Source organism: Lonchura striata, chromosome 2 (assembly GCF_050655825.1).
Source record: "Lonchura striata isolate lonStrDom1 chromosome 2, ASM5065582v1, whole genome shotgun sequence".
NCBI lineage: Eukaryota > Metazoa > Chordata > Aves > Passeriformes > Estrildidae > Lonchura > Lonchura striata.
Window position 1 is genome coordinate 26,019,324 of NC_140704.1, and position 20,728 is coordinate 26,040,051.

General features: G+C 39.7%; 2 protein-coding genes across 15 annotated transcripts in view; one reads left to right on the forward strand and one right to left on the reverse strand.

Moving 5' to 3' along the window:
* The window catches only part of GLCCI1 (glucocorticoid induced 1), a 53,826-nt gene extending 50,360 nt beyond the window's left edge, over positions 1-3,466 (forward strand). For both annotated transcript variants that reach the window (XM_021538357.4, XM_021538356.4), the window contains exon 8: positions 559-3,466. In XM_021538357.4, the coding sequence (XP_021394032.1) occupies positions 559-907 (349 nt within the window). In that variant the 3' untranslated portion in view covers positions 908-3,466. The remainder of the gene's footprint in view (positions 1-558) is intronic.
* Positions 3,467-13,281: 9,815 nt separating this feature from the next.
* ICA1 (islet cell autoantigen 1) overlaps positions 13,282-20,728 on the reverse strand; it is a 63,910-nt gene continuing 56,463 nt past the window's right edge. For 9 of the 13 annotated variants that reach the window (XM_085567320.1, XM_077787814.2, XM_085567310.1 and 6 more), the window contains 2 exons: positions 15,957-16,052; positions 13,282-14,237 (listed from right to left, as the gene is read on the reverse strand). In XM_085567320.1, the coding sequence (XP_085423446.1) occupies positions 14,116-14,237; positions 15,957-16,052 (218 nt within the window). In that variant the 3' untranslated portion in view covers positions 13,282-14,115. The remainder of the gene's footprint in view (positions 14,238-15,956; positions 16,053-20,728) is intronic. The other 4 variants (XM_085567321.1, XM_085567289.1, XM_021538353.3 and 1 more) reach the window with 1 other exon arrangement.

The window sequence follows — 20,728 nt, forward strand, 5'->3', positions numbered from 1 at the left end:
CCCCTAGACCCAGCAGTATTTGAGCACAGCACATGCTGTTGAGGTTGCATGCTAAGTTCCTGTGGATGAAAGAATTAAGGAGGGGACGTTTCTTGCTCTAACAGCATTCGTTGCCTTCTGGGCGGTAAAGGGAGCAATGTTGGATTGTGGAAAAAGCCTCCAGACAAATTATGGAATATGGGAAATGAGTGGTCTGTTTTGTGGAGATCCTCAAAGGAATTTAAAATGATTAAATATGTTGTTGTTGCATTGCTTATCAAAGAAGAATTTGTGCCATTCTAAATTAACCATGGCATTTTTTCATGTGCATATGTACTGCAGATTTTTTGTGCTGGAAGTTGCATGTTTGTCCAGTAATTACCAAGTCATTTTTTGTGATGGTACTATTTTTAATGCTGTGGATCAGTTAGCTGACTACCAATATGGAAGATGTTTGCCCCTCTGTCCAATTAATCCCATTCCTCGTCATTCACATTTTAGCAATGTATAGAACCACAAAGTTCATAATGTGAAGAACATCTCGGCTGGCCAGATATGTAATCTTTTTTCTCATTGTAGGTCTCGTCAGCCTGTCTCAGCCCCTCTCTTTTCATGTCCTGACAAAAACAAGGTTAATTTCATCCCAACCGGATCAGCTTTCTGTCCTGTAAAACTTCTGGGCCCCCTCCTTCCCGCTTCAGACCTGACGCTGAAGAACTCTCCAAACTCTGGTCAAAGCACAGGTTTGAGCACCCTGACTGTTGAGCAGCTTTCGTCTCGGGTCTCGTTCTCATCTCTGACAGATGACACCAGCACAATGGACTCCCCAGAGATCCCGGTACAGCCGCCATCCCAGCAGCAGCCGCCGCTTCTGCCAGAGCTTCAGGCTGAAGAGCATTCCTCTCCTCAGAGCTACGTGTTAATCTAGAGCAAGGTGGAGCAGGTCTCTGCCCCGGGACAAGGAGTGAGGAGATCCTTCTTCAGATACATCTGCACGAGGCGGCAACCTTTCGGAACACCATGGAATACTTAGCAGCATTCAAAAAAATATCTCAACACTGTTCTTGGCAGGGACAGAATCCATATTCAGCATTTTTTTGTGAGAAAGCAGTAATGCCTGCAGAATCCATATTACATTAAACGTTTTAAGTGGAGACTATGCATTTCATAGTACATTTGACCAGATTAGTACTGTGTCCTGTGTTCTGTTTCAAATTCTACAGTATAAATAAGCTCTCTCTATATATAAAAAAATGTTGCCTGTCTGAATAGAAAATGTCTTGCTGTGTTGTGTCCTATGGAAAATACTGTACTTCAGGATTATGTTTACAATTGATCCAGGTGTTTGTTTCTAACTTCTGTAATACACACAATGCAAAAAAAAAAAAAAAATGGCCACAGCAGTTGCACAGTGCCCACCCTATGGCCTAGCTTCAGGTACTTCTCTTGAAGTGTAAACTCAGGTAACTTGGAATGTATATCATATTGGAATATAAAATATTTTACAGCTACAAAGCTAAAGAGGGAACATCACTCTTTTGCCTTTCCTTGTTTTATGCATTATATTTCCTCATTACATTCCACTTTCTTGGAATTAAGTGCATTCAGATCCAGGTGAATGATGACCCTGGACATGGGTGAACATGAGGAGAACCAGCAAATCTGTGATGTATATCACTTTGTCACGTGCTTACAAGTAAAACAACTGTTGCATTTACTGTCATTTCAATAGATGTAAAATTGTGGCATTTAAAAGGTTTCAGGTGTTGCTCAGTTAATGACTGTTAAACTGTTGCAAATAAAATGTTCAGTACTAGGCTGTACATGAGAAACATTCCATGTTGTGTGTGAGAGGATTTTGAAAGACAAGAATGTTTTTGTTAAAGGACAGAAATTCTTTTAGGTTTCATGGGGGGTGATTGGGGATTTCCTCTCATGGTTTTTGTTGGCAGTTAAGGATGTGAAATGCTACTGTTACCGTCTAAAAGTCAAATTAATGTTTAGTTTCTCTTTTGGAAATGTTCATTCATTTGCTGGTTGGAAATAGGTTTTCAGATTTTGTTGAGCAGTGTTAGATGAGCAGCGTTTTATTTATGTAGAGAGTAATTGTGTTTGGATGAATGTCCAGAAGTAGCAAGTGGGTGTTCTAAGAGGGGTGGGGAAAACAATAGTTTTAAGTTCATGTTACTTAAAGCTTCTCCCATAACTTTCAGTTACTTAAGCTGTGTGTGTAAAAGTGTGTTTCCCCCTCCTTAAGTGTAAATAAAAGAAAAATCCAATTAAAATAATGCTGGTTTTGCAGGCTGGACTGTCTCAAAATAGTACATAGCAAGATTGGGTTTGTGGCACTTTTCTATTGTACTAGAAAAAGAGGAGCATTGCTTTCAGAGATAATTTCCTGTGATACAAAGAGGACCCCAAAGGCAAAATAAACTTGATGTTCTTGCTCCATTGCTTTCAGCTCAGTGAAACTGCGTGTATGCTGTCTGCTCCTAAGAGAATAAGGTTCACCATTTCCAGGAATTGAAGAGATTAGTAGCCTGCAGCTACTAGGAGCATTTAAACATGCTCTTTTATATTTTTTTTTCTGCTTTTGAAGATGAGATGGGAGGGGGAGGAGAGTGAGCCACCAGTATCTACTCACTAGATCTGTGCTTTTTTTGGAGATAAAGCATTGCTTCCTTTTTTTACTGAGTTTTTGTTAACGCTGTCTTACAAGGTGAAATTCACAGCCTATGAAACATCCACTGTTTTTTGACTCCCCTTGCAGAAAATGTAGAAGGAGAGAGGTCTGTCTCTAACCATTTTCATGTGAAAAAGCTTATTGAAACACAGCAGCCATCTTTAACCCTACTAATCTCAGGCCTAGGTGAAAACACTATATATTTTATAGACTGAAGATAAAGGGGAGAAAATACTCGTGATGTAAGTATCAATTCCTTTTAATATTTTTCTTTCTAGACTAACATTGCAGTATGATGACCTTTTTATGCTCTGGTTATGTCCAGATAAGAAATTGTAATCTCAGTTATTGGTGTTAGGTTACCAGGGGATATGATGAGTGGTTTTTAGATCAGTACTGCACTCTGTACAATATTTGCAATGCCATTACATGTTCTTTATATTTTTTCCATGAGAAACTAAATATTAATTAAAATGCACATTTGTTCTTAGCAGAATTGAAGGTTTTGAACCAAATGTGTTAAAGCTAATGCTTTGCCATGTAAATATCCCAGCAGTTGTTTATCTCAATTGTATTCTACATCCAGCTGTAGAAATTTGTCAAATATTGTTTAAAGTTTTGTACATAGTTATACTGTTATTTCTAGCCACTGTGCTGAACAGTATTCAAGTTATCACACAATATTGCTTTACACAAGGAAATGTGTGGCTTTTGTTTTGTATTTTTTTCGGTATAGAAGTTCCTGTGTCTTATTTAAATAAAAATTATAGTTAAAAAAAAAAGTGGTGGGGACAACACACAAAAGCAGTGGTTCGTTTTATTTGTTTTGGAAACTGCATGCAACACCATAGAAGGATATTAAATTTTAATATTGTTACAAATTTACATCTAGAATAATGTCAATCATGTTTGACTAGTGTGTTATGTCTTCTAGAACAAGATAATATTTAATCTATTTTTGCATAATGCTATACTCAGGAGCGGGGAAAACCCCTTAAAATAGCTAAATGTTTAAATATGCTTTAAATAGCATACTCTATTTCAACATAGCACAGGAAAAAAAATCAGTTAAGAGTTACTTGAAACTGTCTATCTACTGCTGTGTTTGTGGTATGGCTAATTTCAAGTTATCTGTTGAAAATTATGAAATTCATTAGATGTTTCACTATGTGAATGTGAAACTAAACTAAACTCCTAAAGGATGTGGTATAAATCTACTGACAGTCTTGGTTTCATGTTGTTTTGTATGACTCAAATGATTGTCATTTGACTTGCAGAATAATTCTTTCCAGATGGGGGTGGGGGGGAAGGAGGAAGAAAGAAGGATAATATTAAAATACATGTAAATCCTCCAAAGTCAGTGTTTACTGAAGAGTACTATGGCAATAACCATCAGTAATGGATTAATGCTTATTGTCATCAGTCAGTGGAAATTGTAAGTTTGCAGCAGCCTAAAGATTACAAGGTTTCTATGTGACTGTGTTAAAAACATTAACTGGAGCTATAGGAATAAAGTACTGGAAAAATTAGAAGGCGGCTGTGTAGGATTTCAGCATGATTAACTTGATGGTTGAAAAGTTACTTAATTTCAGTTAGTAAATACCTACTAGGTATAGGAAATACTTACTAATGAGCTTTAAGTTTAGCAGACATGGAATATTAAGCAGTAAGAAAATGAAGTCAGATGAATTCATACTAAAAATGTGTATTTGTTTTAGCACTAAGTATAATTAACTACTGGGCAAACATGCAAGGAAAGTTTTTTTTTTTTCAAGTATTGATATGTTTAAAATGAGATGATTTTACAAAGGGTGTGCTCAAATAAGGTTTCTATATGCCTTACTAACTTGTGATTATTTGGGGCATTTTACATTTCAGTTGGTAGTTAAGAGGTGGAATTTTTGAGCTACCCTAAGAATTCTTGCCTCGCTGCAATATTTTCAACTAGGGTGTTAATACATCTTTTAAACTGTCTGGAATAGGTTTGAGGGTAACTTTTAGCTTCTGAGAATTTTTGGTGTGGTAAACATGAATAATGTCTCCAGTAAAGCGGATAGTTAAGTGGCTTTATTACTTTCTTTGATTTTGGCACCTCCTCTATAGCCGCATAATTATGGAGAGGTGGCAAGAAACTGGAGAGTAGGAGTTGTCTTTTTCGAGTGCAGCAGGTCCCAGAAAATAATGTGTTACTTGAGTGGGGCTGAGAGCAGGTAGGGCGTTTCCTCAGTCAAGGCCACATTGGAAATGAGTGAACATGTAAGTTAAACTGCAAATTCAGTTGATGAAAAGAAAGAAGAGCAATTAGATGAAGCTGGATAGAGAGGTGACCCCATTTTTAAGAATAGTTGAAGTTTTATCTGAGGTTGTAAGAAGTTCTGATGGGGAATTTTTAGGCTGCCTTGATCTGTAGCCTGGAAAGCTCAGAGGCAGAGGAGCTGGAATCCTGGGAGAAGAGAAGGTTGTATAATCTCTTCCCCACATTGAATTAGAGACTGAGCTTCACAACAGAGCACAATTAGGTTAATGCCTGTAGAAAAGTAAGGGGGTGTAAATCTTTGTGTGTGTGCACAGTAAAGTGTGTGTGTGGTTAAACTTTCCAGTGCTTTGTGCAGCTGTTGGTTGAAAATAGTTTGCTCAGGGCAATAGTGATTTCCCTGGAAATCTACTTCTTGTACCTTTGTTTTTAACTTCTCCTAATAAGTAGTAAGTAGCATCATCCAAGTCCCAGACTGCCAGGCGTAAATAATGTTAACTAAAATCTCACCTTTCTGCAGGCAAGATCCGAGTGCTCTTGAGATTTTTATGGAGAGAAGTTCTTTCTTCAAGGAGAAGAAATCTGAAAGAAACTAGACTTGCTGTTAAAGTTTGTTGCCAAAAGTCTGGGTGATGGCAATTACTCCCCTTCTGAGCTTTATTTGGATAAGAATTTCTAGTTGTACCCTATCTTTGTGATGCAGGGGTTTCTCCAAGAGTAGCAGCCTCACTTTCCATAACATTGGTGCTATCCTTGGGCTTGTTACCTAAGGAAGTAAGAACTCATGAAAGATTTAAAGAGAGTGTTGCCTTTGGAAACGAAATACTGTTATTAGGAAATTGGAAGTGGCAGGGAGAAGCACTTAAATCTGCCTTTATGATTCCTTTGGATTCTAATTCATTGTATGTCCTGAGAATGCTGAGATCCATTCATTTTGATGTCAGTTGCTGAAAGTATAGGAAGCTTCAGATGTAGCTTTCCATCTCTGTGACAGTACAGAGATAGTACCATACTACCTACTTTCACTGCATGGTTGTATTTTGGATGGGGCATGTAGGTGTATTTCAAGGACTGCTACTTCATTCAGGGGCTCTGTTCATTAAGTGACTTTGGTGGATCTTGTTTTGGTTCTAGTGGAAAATTCCAAAGAGATAATTTAAACACTTTCCGAATTGAATACCTAAGAAATCTGTTCTCTTCTAGGGAGGATTTTCTGGTTTTCCTCTTCTGCAGGGGAATACTAACCTTTGGGTAGGAGAGTGATGAAGATGTGAGTAGTGGGTGTTGCACTTTCTAAACAATGGGGAAGCAAAGGCAACCTAGGTCCCTGATTTGGAGGGTAACCTTGTATGTCTGTATTGGTACACACTGGATGTTCCTTGGGTTAGGAACACAGCAGATGCCTTAATACTCCAGAGGAGTATTAGTCTGGATAAATGTCATTTGTTCTCTAAATCAGGCCATCTGTAGATTGCAGTCTGCCCCTTTGGTTGCATCGTGGCTGAAAGGCTGAGAATGCTGCTCTGTATTCACTAAGTGAGAAAATGTACCCAGACTGGACAACAAATGGTGCTTCTGTCTGGTGCAGGGGCTTCGTGGCACTGGCTCTGTCCTGTGGCTGCAGGTCTGCCCGAGCAGGAGCTATTGTCCATCTCTCAGCCTTCACCACTGTGGAAGTTTCCATTTCCCACCATGGTATGTACAGGCTCTGCCTGCCCTCCTGCATGGGAGTCTCATTTCTACCACCTGTGGGGACTGGGAGATGTTGTCCCCTTGTTGCAAACCAGGGGGAAAACCTGCAGATCTGGACTCCTGCTGCTGTTGGTGGTGGTGTACACTGGGCACAGGAACATCATCACCTGAGTCATGGTAAGACTGGCCCAAATCTACTTGATGCTGTCGTGGGTCAGGTGTTTGGGGTTTTTTTGCTGATAGGCCCTGGTACAGAAACTTAAGGACCTTGACAAAGATTGTGAGATTGCTGATGGTGCATATATTGGATTAATCTTCCCTGAAAGAAAGACACTTCATTTTGGCAGTTGGGCCCTGCAGAAAGGAACTTGGTTTGTATTGGTGCTGCTACACAAGACTTACTTTGGGCCTTTCAATGCATTTTCATGTATGTTGAAACACTTTGTTTTTTTCACTTTGATAATGACCACTAAAGAAAACAACATTATGTACCTCAACCTCAATTAAGCCCTGCATTAAATACTTCACATGTTTATGGGGAACAGAGAGGGAATCCAAACCACTTATAGACAAGCTGCACTGTTCATTAAAAACCACCCCAGGACAAACAGTTCAATCTGCTCCTGCAAATCTCAAGTAGGATAATGACCACGTTATTATTTAGTGCTATTCAATTGCATTTAATATTTGCTAACAGGGCTGATAAAATGGATGGGGACAAGAGAGGGGCTGTAAAGCAGTGTCAGTGCAGCCTTTCTGAATACCTCTGCTTTTTAATCTTACTTCCTTTTATACTTTGTTTTGGCAACATTCCCATGGCTTAAACTGCAAGCAGTGAGATGGAGCTGCACACTCTGAGGTCTAGCCAGGCTTTGAAGCACAGCACTAATAACTTATGAACATTGCAAAGGCTGGTCTCCTACCTTCAAGGAGACCTGGGTCACTTCCCTTAAAAATGAAAGCAAAAGCTGCAAAGTGCTCAGTGCTGCAGGGTGGAGGGAGGGAAGGTTAAGAATTAACAAAAGATTTTGTTTGAGTAAGGTATCTTGTAATCATTTCCTTACCTGAAGAGCAGCATGAATATCTGTGGCTGTGAATATCTTGCATGTGAGCTTGGCTGTGGTTTGGTGACAAGCAGAGGTGACCACAGGTCTTGCCTGAGGGCTGTGGCAGTGCTGCTTACCTCTCCCCACTGCACAGCCTCACACCCCTGCGTGGCCTCTGCTGCCTCAAACGTTTTTGGTTTATTGGGCTTTTTGTTTGTTTGTTTGTTTGGGTTTTCTTTTGGCAGGGGTCAGGGTGGCAAGTTTTCAGCCAGATCAGTGCCATTGTAGGCTTTTCCAGTTGGAGATGACCTGCTAGGCCAGTGGTGGCCCATGTTTAAATGGGTTTGGGGTGCTCACAGCCCCCAGGCTTGGGGCAGGCTTCTCTGACTTCCAGAGCACAGACTGGCTCTTGGGGAAAGAGTCTTGAATTGCTCCTGTGCCTTGGGCTCCTGCAACCATGGCTACTGACTCCAAATCCAGGGAAAACCTTGCAGAAAAGGCTCGCTCTGCCCAAGACCCAGCTGAACCACAAAGCAGAAAAGTTCCCCATGGGGCTTGTCTCATGTTTTGTATTGTCTTCTAAAAATTTTTCTGAAAATCAAACTCTCACCCACTACAGTGAGGGCTGCTCTCTGCTGTCAGGCTTTGGTGTTCTGAAGCTCTGGTACTCAAGTTCAAGGCAGAGACAGTTGTGAGAACACCACACAGACTGCCAAAACAGTCCAGAAAAATAGCAGCTGTAACAGCAAAGTGGCTCATTATTTCAATTCCTGTATTTTGTGTATCAAGGGTTTATTCTGAGGATTGTACTTGGAGTGGCAGGAGTTTGGGCTTTTTCTTTGTCACATCCTGCTCCTGTTGTATTCAGCATGTTTGTTTCCTGCAGACAGCTGCTATCCACCCACCTGGATGGAGACAGGATTTGATGATTTGATGATTTTAAAGTTATTTTTTACCTTGCTCCAGCCTATAGATGAAACAAGCATATGGCTTCCAGCACCTGTCCTCAGGCCTTTCCTACTGCCGTTATAGCTGTGGAAGTCCAAAATAAAAGAAGCACCCTGCAAAGTAAGTTTCTGTGATGATAGATAAAAGACTTTAGTTTAAAGAGAAGACTGGCTGTAACTTCTTTAACAGCTTAGTCTGCTCTCTCTTCTAAAATTGCTAATCTACTTTTTTTCCTCATATTTTTGGGTAGTCCCAAAAAGGATTCTGACAGCAGCCAGTGTAAATAGCTGTCAGGTAGTGTCAGCCAGGCTTCCACCTCCAAGCTACAGAATGCTTCTCTTAATTTAAATTTTGTAATTTTTTTGCAAGCAGCTGAAACTTCATACCCACTATGGATTAATTACAAGGCTGGGCCCATCAAGCTTTTGCTATGGTAGAGTTAAAAGTTGATGCAGCTGCTGGGACCTGAACACTGCTGTCTGGCAAACAGCGGCCTCCTCTCTTGGTCATGGACTTGCAGAATTATTTGGATTGGCAGGGACCTCTAAAGGTCTTCTAGTCCAACCATGGACATTTTTTTTAATGAGATGAGATTCTTCATAGTCCCATTGAACCAGATCTTGACCATTTCCAGGGCTGGGGCATCTGTCACTTTCCTGGCCAAACAGTTCCAATGTCTCACCAGAAAAAAATTATTTTGTGCAATCTAAACCCTACACTCTTTCAGCTAAAAACCTGCCTCTTGTCCTCAGGCCTCAATAACGTGTCTCAACCTCTCGTACAAACTGTATACATTAAAAAGAAAGCCCCACAGTAAAGTCTCCCCAAAGAGACTTCTGGACCCCAGGTTGGCCCCCAGCTCTCTCAGCCTTTCTTCACAGGACAGCTGCTCCAGCCCGGCTCTGACTGGTTTTGTGGTCCTCCTCTGGACCCACTCCAGCAGGGAGAGCTCCTGTGCTGTCAAGCACCTTGTCTGACTTGAAGGGAGTGCCATACTTTAGCCCTTAGGGTTTGTAATTAGTAAGTGAGGGGAAAAGCCAATTTTATGCTTGGGAGAGTGCTGTTAATGAATGGCCAGGTACTGGTCTAATTGACTGCAAGACCTGCCTGCCTTGGTGCTGGAGCCTGGCTGGCTACCCAAAGCCAGCCTTGCTGGACCTGCAGGGCCTGTCTGGCCATGGTGCCCTTGTTTACTGTCCCAGGAGGGGCACTGCCTGTGCTCTCTGTGTGTGCACCGCTGCGCCGAGCACACGCACAGGGAGGATGGCAGCCCCAGCAGTGCTAGGTTGGCCAATGAGGTGCTAGATCATCTCACCCTTTCTGCTGCTCAGCTGAGGCAAAGCCTCTGCTGCTGGTTGTTGGCAAACCTGGTGGTTGCTCTGCTTCCTGCCTCCCCCATATGGTGGCTTGTTTAAAAATAAGACAATTACAAGGAACAGAAGTTATAAAAGTAGGCTAACTAGAGGGGGATTTGCAGTAAGCACCTGGAAGGAAACTTGAAGTGAGGAGGGACCCAATACTGGCAGCTGCACCTGTACCATGTTCATTCTTGCTGCTGCTCTGACATGTGATCATCTTTGGGAACTGCACTGAGAGAAGACAGGATGTTCCAGATGCCCCTCCTGTCTTCTGGGGCTATTCAACTCCATATACCCTCAACAACAAAACTGGACAGTGCACCCACCATTCATTCCTGGGTGCTGCTCATCCAGTGTCCCCTGGCACACACAGTGGGATGTGATGGAAGGATGCAGATAGCAGTTTACAGAGTCCAGAAAAAGGCAGCATGATGCCAGCACCTGGCTATGGTGTCCTCATACCAACCTCCTACTCTGCTGAGCCCCTCCAGGCTCAGATCCTGTCATGGCTTGCAGGCCTTGACATTTCCTGTATTCCCACTTCGAGCAAAGCTGCTTGCTTGTCACCTTGTTGCTCAGGTGGTCCCACTTTTTCCTAGCATGTGAAGCCCCTAATGTTTGAAGGGAATTTAAAAGAACTTTTGGGAAAGGCAGGTGGCTGCTTGTGGCCAAGTGGTCCTGCTTCAAAGTATGTTAATGTCATGCCCAAGCAATGTTGGATATGGAAACAGCAGAAAAGAACAAGGTAAGTCCTTTTCTACTCTATTGAAATAAATCATGGTCATTTCAAAAGGCCAGAAAAGTTACATTAAAAAGTTACTTGTTAGTTTTCTCTGTGAGCTGTTCAATTCCCAAAGCTCACAGTCCAATTCCTGTGAAGCAGCTGCTCTGAGATTTGTAGAAACCTTGAATCATCAGAATCAATTACATCAAATTTAATAAACTCCACAATAAGGACAGTTCATCAATTGCCACTGTTTTCATCTGCTATAGGGGTTCTGCAGCTGTTTTTATTTTAGAACAATCCACTACTGAATCAGAATATGCAACTGGAGTGAAGCATATTAAATCAAGATGAACATTAAATGTGTAGAAAATCAAACTGTAATTTTACCAGGATGCTGAACTGGCCTGTTGTCCCAAGCCTGAAAGCACAGCACAGTCCTCTCAGTGGCGCTGGCCTGGGAGTGACTCCACAGCCCAGACTGCTGACAAGCACTGCTGGACACTTCTTTAGTAGTAGGGAATGTTGTTTGTAGCTCTGTACTTTGCATTAACCATGTCTATTTGCAGGATGGTAGCTTTCCTGCTTGGTTTTTCAACTTCACTAAATCTTTATGATGATAATGCATTGTACACAGGGATTTCAATTGCTTTTCTTTAAGCAAAATCAATTACATTTTCAATACCTCTGGCTTGTTTTTTGTTTTTTTTCTCATTTGAAAGTATAAAAAAAATTGCATTGCAAATGATTCAATGCTTAAGTAATTTCAAAAATTATATATTACAAGAAATCAATGCTTAATATGAACTACTTGGTAGCACAGTTTATGTGAGGAGGAGGAAAAAGAAAAAAATCTCCTTCTGTGGTTTGCCTTGTGTGAAACAGGATAAGGATTTAGAACATCATTAGTGAACCTCTGCAATGCTCTTAATTGTCTCTGTCAGGACAGGAGTTTGGTTTTTTGTGCCTTGTTTTGATTGTTTTGGTTTTTTTGAAATCCTGTAAGTCTAGAATCTGTGACCTAAAGAACAAACAAACTTTTTTTGAGCCTTTGAGAACAGTTAATTGGGCATTTTGAACTCAATACAGCCTCCTCTCTGCTTTACACCTAACTGCTTCAGCTACTAAAAAATGCTGGAGTGGATTGTCCACAAGTGTTTTAGAAACTATCCAGACAAATGTAATCCCCAGCAAATTTAGCAACCACAGACTTGCTTAAAGTTGCAAGAATCTGTTTAATGATTTTGTGGTAAACCAGCTGGGCTGAAGAACAGCCTGGTTCTCCCTCAAGTGCCTGACAGTAACATTTTCGGCACTGCAGATAATTACAGCTTGGGATGAAGAGGATTTCAGGCAAACAGTCTCTGCTACGAGTACAAACTAGCTCTCCTAAGTTTAAGTGCACCCCAGTGTAAACCATAGGTATTTCCCAGTTAATCCCCTTTGTAGATGTCTTATTTACTGCCAGAACTGCAGCCCAAAGTTGTGAATTCAGCCCCCTCTTAGTGCTCAAGAAAGTTACAGAGCGCAGAAAAGGCAGCTCACCGAGCAAGGACCTGCCACTACTAAAGAGTAGCACATACGATGGAGGGAACCAAGTTTTACCTTTAGAAAGAGTACAACACTGACATCAGATTCCAGGTCTTACATGCCTCAGGGCCCAGCTGTACTGGGGACTGTGCAAAGAGAAGATCAGACCAACATTATCCATTAGACATGAAAATCTGCTCCTAAGCATCTGAATAACTTCTCTGGCAACATCTGAAGTACTTTGACACTTCCAGGTTATGGGATGGGATGGGATGGGATAATGAACATGACAGTTTGAACAGAGAGCCTGCTGAGGGTTGAGCCTGATGAACTCTGGTCAGTCCAAGCTCACATCCACTGCTAGCATGTGGCTTTTTTAGATAGGAAGCACCAAAACCACATTACTGCTGCTCAGTGTACACATCCAACAATGTTCCCATTCAGTGTCCCTGTAAATTTATATAGTTATTTTCAGGTACTTAGTTACCTATTAGACCATGAAACAGAGATTAACTGAGTGTACAGGTAACTGGTTGTGAAATGCTTCACCAACGTAAAAGGAAAATCAAGGAAATAAAAAAAAGGTTAAATATAATAAATTGTAAAGTGGGTCTTGCACAGTATACAAAGCTTGTAATCTTAACTGGCTAGTGACACATCCTCAGCGTGCAGCAGGGGATGTCCAGGTTGGACATCTGGAAGAATTTCTCCACTGAAGAGGTGGTCAGGCATTGGAATGGGCTGCCCAGGAAGGCGGTGGAAGGCCCTGGAAGTGTTCAGAAGACAACCAGACATAGCACTGAGTGCTGTGGTTTAGTTGGCAGGGGAACTGTTTGTTCCGAGGCTGGACTCAGTAGTCATAGAGGCCATTTCCAACCTTTATGATTCTATGAGCCTTTTCCCCTTCTTTTGTGGGGGAGCAAAGGGACACCACATTGAGTACGAGTTTTCTCACTGTCCTTCCTTCTGGATTACTATTCAGAAACAAAGGGTTCAGTACTGTCTACAAACTGGTCATCTTTTATCTTCAGATGCTTGTTACGTATCAATTCAACAGCACAACAGCATTCTAGTGGGAATAAAGTTGTGATTTTTGTCAAAATCATTTTATTAAAGAGTTAATGTCACAACAAGCTTAAAATAACACATGCTTCAGAAACAAACTGGATGAAAAATTCTCAGAACAGAAACAGAAATGGATTGAAGGCATGGCAAAGCATCCGTCCCACGAAACTTCTGCAAACAAGTGCGAATTCTGTTGGTGCAATGGAGAAAAAACTCAGAAAAAGAAGCCTCCTGGGCATGACTTATCTTATGTTTATGTAGTGCAGTCTGTCAAATAAGTTAGAATGGAAAGGGCACAATTTCGATGGCTGCACAGACCCAAATTTACTTCTTCAATATTTAGCTCCAGCACAGGTTTTTCAACTGTGAGTACTAACAAAACAAAGTTAGTTGACATCTTAACATAGTAGTAACAGATACATTATATACATGTAGATGTTTGACTCATGCAGCCTCTTCAGTTACATGATTTTTTTTTTATTTACTCAAGAAACATTATAAAAAAATAGGTTTGCAATTTGTATTTCACTCCGGTGTTAGCTCCACATCACCCCAGGCAAAGACAGTGTTTCAGCAGACAATCTAATTTGGCAAGAAATCTGCCCTAATTCTTAACCTCATTTTTGTAAGTCCACATAGAAAATAAATGCAAACTCTTTATACAAAACAAGAAGAAATAACTGTACCTATAGAAAAGGGGATTAATTCCCTTTAGTTTTGTTATCATGGCACATACTTTATAGTTTCACAACAGCATACTAATTTTCATTTCGTTTTTTTAAACTCCAAAATAGTGTTGATGAAGGGAAGAATGTGAATTACCAGAGGCAGCTGACTCATGCATTAAGCAATTCATGTTCTTTATCAGTTTTCCCAACAGCATCAGGATTGGATAATGGGTCAAGGTCAGCAAAGAGACTGAACCAAGCAGTCAAATCTTTAGGATTCTTTGTAGATTCTGGAAAGAAAAAGAAAGAAAAAAAGAAATGTACAGACTTGTCAGCTATTTTAAAACAAAACTGACTGAATGTTTGACTGAGGTCAAACAAATGGCATGCTATTGTTTAATTTATTACCAAGGGCACTTCTGACAAGAAAACCAGAATGAGCATTTGAAAACACTATCATTGTCAGAATATAGAACTTTATTAAGAATGAGTGTCTAACATGTCTGCTATGTATTTTGTATGGCTCCTGCCATGATAAGTACAGGAACATTTTAACTAGAAATAGAAACAATGTCACTCTGTCTAGTTTTGTTTCATGAAAGATATTTGAGTGTGCCCCTGCATGCCTACAAACAAGGAAAAGGAAAGTGGAAGGCAAATTTTACTTGCAAGCTCTCTTACAGGACTAAATTCCTTTGTCTAAATCCAATTCATGTGACTGTTCCAACTCCCCTGTATGCAACCAACAAGGTCATTACTCATCTGGAATGAAGCTTTAATGGGAAGGTACTGGCTGGAGAGAGAAAGAGAGGGGTTATATTTGATAGGCAGTCCCCAGTACAGCTTCTAGTTTAATTCTGATGGATGTAGACAAAATGTGAATAGGGAATATACCCAACAGCAGCTGGACTACTCCACCTCTGTGTCCACATTGATATATGTATTTCACAGAGGTCTCCTGCCTGCTTTTATTCCAAATGGGCAGATGTTTAGGTTAAAGCAGTAACAACTTGGGCATAGGCCCACAAAAAAAAAAAGCAAGTGGAGATGTACCTTCTTCATAGCAGCCAAACATGTATTATCCTGATAGTGAAAAAAGATATGCTCTTCTCTCAGAGAGATAATGGCACATGAAAACTTTCTTTGTGACACAAAGGATTTACAGACAAAACAGGCTCTGCCTGGCATGACACTCCTCTTGGTACTGGCCACTTTCAGAACTACAGATATTTAAATAGCTGAAGTCCATTCCTTTTGCTGGTGCCAGTCCTGTGGCTGCATAATCACACTGATTTCCAAACCAGTTTCCAAAACATCTTAACACTCTTTTTTTTTTTTTTCCTCTGAGCTGAAAAATCTCAGGGGAAGGAGTACGTGTCAACCCTTTCTTCTGTATAATCAAATGTGAATGCACAGAATTGGCTACAAACTAGCAACAGAATTCAACGTAATTCTGGTTCACTTACCCACAAAATCCTAGTCAAAAATCAGCAGGCCATCTCAGTAGATGGCAGGACTATGCACTCTTGGCTCAGTTGCAACAATTAAATTAAGTTTTAAACAGATAATTACTGATGTCATATGTGTTTATACAAAAAATTTGCAATTAGGGCTCTTCTGCCTTATCAGCAGCCTGTATTTTAGCCACAATGCTAAATCTTAGAGCTTAAGAACATTGTTTATCTCAGACAAAGTGCATGCAGATGCTAATCTGTGCGAGTCTAAATTACAGCAGGTAAAAGAAACTGTAGCTTCAACTCCTTTGTTATATAGTAAATTACTCTTTTGACATGCTGTTATCACTAAGCCTACCAAAAATATACATAGAAAAATGTATCATACACCTAATCAAGGTGAAATAGAGTAATCAGGGAGCACAAGACTGAGCTGTAGCTACTACCAAAATAAGTTTTGTTACCACAGTTACTGAGAAGACATGAGACACCGTACAAGATAAAAGTGCTAAAAAGGAAAAGCCAAGTAAACTGAAAAAAATACACAATTATCACCTTTCACAGGCGTCTTCTCATCACTCACATTCTGGCTGTGTGGTTTCTGTGCTGGCTGTGGCATTGATGGTGGGCTCACACTGCTGGCTGCCCATCCTAAAATTCAGTAATATAGCAGCATTACATGAGGAGGTACTTTGTTAACTCCACCACCCACCCCAGTGTCTGGCAGCATCAGAAGAGGAGCAGAGTTTATGGCCATTCATACCTGTCCGTGTACACACAAAGTCAGCAGTCAGACCTGCACAGGAGCAACACCCTTGACAAGAGAGTATCTCTAGATCTCTTTTACCAACTTCAGGCAACTACACTTATTTCAAATCTTTCATCTGGCTAGAAAATATTTTTGTTTTTCTTATTGAATCACAGTTAATACTCATTCAGAGAAAAGCCAGTTCAGTGATCAAGTCCAACACAGCTGTAGGGAAAAGAATCACTTACATTTGGGTGGAAATACCACACATAATAAATATTTTTTCCAAGTCCAAAGGCTTTCATTTCATCCATTGTTTCAGACAAAACCTTATTTAGAGACCCTAGATTTTTTAGTTAATTTTGAAGTAATTCTGGAAAAAAAAGATAATTTTTTTTTTTCTTCAGCCAAACACTAAAAAATTAAATTCAAGATTAATTACTTCAAGTTAATTTAAAACTACACTTTAATGGACTATTTATTTTTTCTCTTTATTTGAAAGGAGAGTTTTAGCAAGAAGAGAGCAACTATGCAGGAAAAAGTGAAATAATTTTTTTGTTCATATTCTATATTTTGTGCATATTCTATATCCACAAAAGAGTAATGATAAATACAGTTAGTAAGGCCAAATGAACAGGCTGGCAAAATTAACTAGGGGTAATAAACTGCAGAAACGTATTAGGAAAAAAGCAAAAATTTTGAACCTTGCTTAAGATATTTAAATTCATGTGCTTTATTACATTTAGAGGACTGAAGATAGTGTTTCTAATTTAATTAATATGTCCTTTAAGTTTGGCCTGGTCAATTATTCATCTAATTTGGCAGTATCATACACAGGATGCTCATCTATGCACCTAGCTACCATTTGGTTATTCAGTCTCTTTTTTTGTACAAGTGCATGCTTTCACATCCTTTTTTACTCTTTTTGTCCGTCCTCCCCTTACTTTCTGTTCTTTTGGGAACCCTGTCTGATACTGGCACCAAGCATTCTGACAGGTAATGCAACAACCACATCAGTCACATCAACCCTTTCTCTCTCAGTAGATTATTCTCATCACTTTCTAATCTTAGCTTGCCTATAAAAGGTCTAAAGCCCAAGCTGTGTTATAAAAAGAGGCAAGAAGGGTTTTTCTGTAAAATCACATGAATTAGGAAGGAAATTTAAAGCCACAAACATCCTCTGTTATCTTTCTCTAAGGAAACTAACCAAAAACATCTTCAAAATCTGGATGCAGATTGCTCACATGTATTTGCTCTAGACAAAGGTGATAAAGGCTTGTGAGCCAGCTTCTGCCTTCTGAAAGTGAGGTTTTAGACTTTAATCTTTCAAATAAGCAAATCTGAATGATAATAATGGAAAGCATGGCATTACCCCTTCAGAATGACATACCTTTCCAGATGTTTTCTCTGCTTGTGTTACAAACAAGAATGGCAGAGGTCAATATACACAACTACAGTAGACTGTGATGCTTTAGTGTGCTTGGAGATGCATTGGGAGAAAGTGTTTGATATGGCAGTGAATTACAACAGGTAAATTCAGCTGCTTAAACAAAGGGGACCAAATCCTATTCTGATAGAAATGAATGGGAGCTCTCCCAGAAACTTTCTGTGCAAGTTCCAGTGACTCAGAAAAATCAGGAACTGGCTCCTGGCAACACCATTGATGTTCCTGTACAATGGTGTGCTTGGCAGGTCAGGGAGCAAACCACTTCAGACCAGTGAACTCCTTCAGAGCCCTCCCTCTTTTTGAGTCCCTGGACTAAGGCCTGTTGGGCAGCACAGCCATGCAAGATGCTGTGGCCTGGATGTCATTTAATGAAATGCAGGCAGCTCACTTAGAAAACAAGAAGACCCTAACAATAGCAACAAAAATCTAACCAAGTACACTCCAGAAAATATGTGATGCTTTCATAATGAAATTACTGATTTATGAAGGTACTGGGAAAGACTGACACAGAATTTGTATGAAATACTTTAATGAATTAAATTTTTAGTGAGCTGCAGAGAACAACTTTGCCTTTCGAAAGCAAACCGCAGGCTATCAGTTTGAAAGTAGTTGTTGGCCCAAAGCCTGTTTTGGTTTGCCTGTTCACAGGATGGCTTTGTTACGTAGCCAGACAAAAGGTCATTGCCAAGACAGCAAGGAAACCAAACAGCCTGCTGTTCAGCAAGCATCTTCACCAACATTGCAATGATTAAATTTAGAAAAGGAAATGGTGAGCTGTGCCTTTTCTTATGAACTAGAATATATGCACACGTAGGGAAGATAAAAAGGAGCCCTTAATGGTACGGATGAGTAAGTAAATGAGGCCATAAACATCACGAAAAGAGAAAGCCAATGCTCCCTCTGAAAAAGCAGAAAGTCTTCAGTTGCTGTATCTGGAGGAGAATCTGAAAGATATATTGGGAGCATGCTTTGTTTCTATTATATATACACACACATTTATATGTATTTTAAACCAGCACCTGGTAGCCCCATAGCAATTCAGAGTCCCATTGTGCTGGATCCTGCCTATAAATACAGCCAGAGAAAACACTGAGCTGGGAATTCCTGACTGTAACACTTTATAACCTGCATAGCATTGTGCCTGTTTTACAGATTAAGATCTGAGGCAGAGAGAAAACAAAGCCCCAAAGATTTATGAGTGTGCTTAACGTAAAATAAGTAAGTAATCCCACTGAAGTTAATAGAAAAGTTAATGTGCTTAAAGTTAAGCATGTGAGTTTTAAGAATCTTTATGGTCTTAAGGCCAAATTCACACAGGAAGTATGCAACATTGAGGCTACAGTGTAGCACCTCACACTGAATAATTATTAAGCAATCCTACCAAGTTAGGGAAATAAACAAAGGAGATGTATCGCAAGTCCTCAGTAAAAATATAATGCATATATTCTAATATTTCCAACTTGTATGTCTGGATATGATTACACTCCAGTTAGTATTACAAAAAAAAAAAAATCTCTCTTCCCATATTTAATGATAAGATCAAATTCTGAAAGAAAAGTTGTGAAGTGAAATGAAATGTAGTTTAAGATTAAAGCTGAATTTTTACGAGATATAAAATGGACCAAATTTAATCTTCTGTTAAAAAATAGGAAACAAAAAAACTTGGAAATATTTAGAAAGATAAAACACTTAGAAAGAAACAAAAGAAAGTGTTTCTAAAGAAACACTATAGAAAGAAGCAAAACACTTAGAAAGATTATTTTCAGATACAATCACTCAGCTGACTAACCCTGACTTTTCAAGTGCCGGTACATCAATTACCATAATCTTCTGCCAAAACCTTGGAAACCCATTTGAAAACATCCAAATGTGTTTTTTTTTTTTTTGTTTTTTTTTTTTTTTTTAACTCAAAAAGATTTTGGAATACCATGTTGACTGGAATGGATTTTCCATTTCTACTATTCCTTGAATGCAACATTACTGAATTCTGATTCTGAAGTCTCTAAACTGCACCCAAGGCCAGTGCAAATGAAAGCTAACAGCCGCATCAGAAAGGATGCACAACTCTGTTTGCTACTTATACCTAAACAATATTTTCCTTTAAAAACATATTTACATTAAAAAATGGAAATTGCACTGAAATGTAAAATATATTTAAAAACATGTAAAGCTGAGGAAAAAAATCAATCTCACCATATTTCTGTTGCTATTTTTAGTAATTTTCTTAAAATCATGGACCTTATAAAAATACATCTAAACCTGTGCATCATTACAACTGTCATTCTCCCATTTTTCATTTTTCATAAATGCTGAAGCCAATGAACTGAGGTATCTTGCTTTAGGGGTGCTAGTAGTAACTGCGTTCATTATAAAGTAAGTCTGACTTTCTTATTCCTGACAAAAATTTACATCATGTAAGACTTAGGACTCTTCCAGGGTTCTAAGAAATAGTTTTAAGATAGGATCAGCCTGCTACTGTTTCCTATATTGCTCTTCCCCAAGTGAGATTTAAATTACTTGGGACAGAGCCCAAAAAGGCAAGGTCCCCTCCCAGCTTGCAAAGCCCTACAGAAGACCCAGCCAGACTGCAAGGAGCACAGACTGCAAGGTGCTGTTGGCTGTTTATCACCAGCCTGCCTTCCTCCCTCTCTTCCTTCCTCAAGGCCAAAGCAGCAGCAGGAAAGCTCTACCCTAGTTCCCCTCTTCTCTTTTCCCCAGCAGTAGCCTGGAAAAGCCAAGAGAATTAACTGCACAGAAGAAAGTGGAGAGAAAGAGTTGCATCAGTAACCAGCCTGCAAGAGACATCCACCTAGATGGTTGCTAGGATGAGATAATCCATTCTACTTGACCCATATCCCTACATCCAGTGTATAGGATGCTTGGGAAAAAAAAAAAAAAATGCAACAGATTTTCACTACATGGTTTAAAAATAGTATCCCCAGACAAAACACAGTAATTATTTTTGGTTCCTTGGCCCCTTAACAGAGATAGCAGTTGTGATTAAATCAGTAAAACCCACTCAAACATTTTCTGTTTCAGGAAAAAAAAAGATCTCAAAGTTCTACAGAACATTTCAAGAAATTAAACAAAAACATTCAAGACACTAATCTTGACTTTAGGTTTTGGGTACTT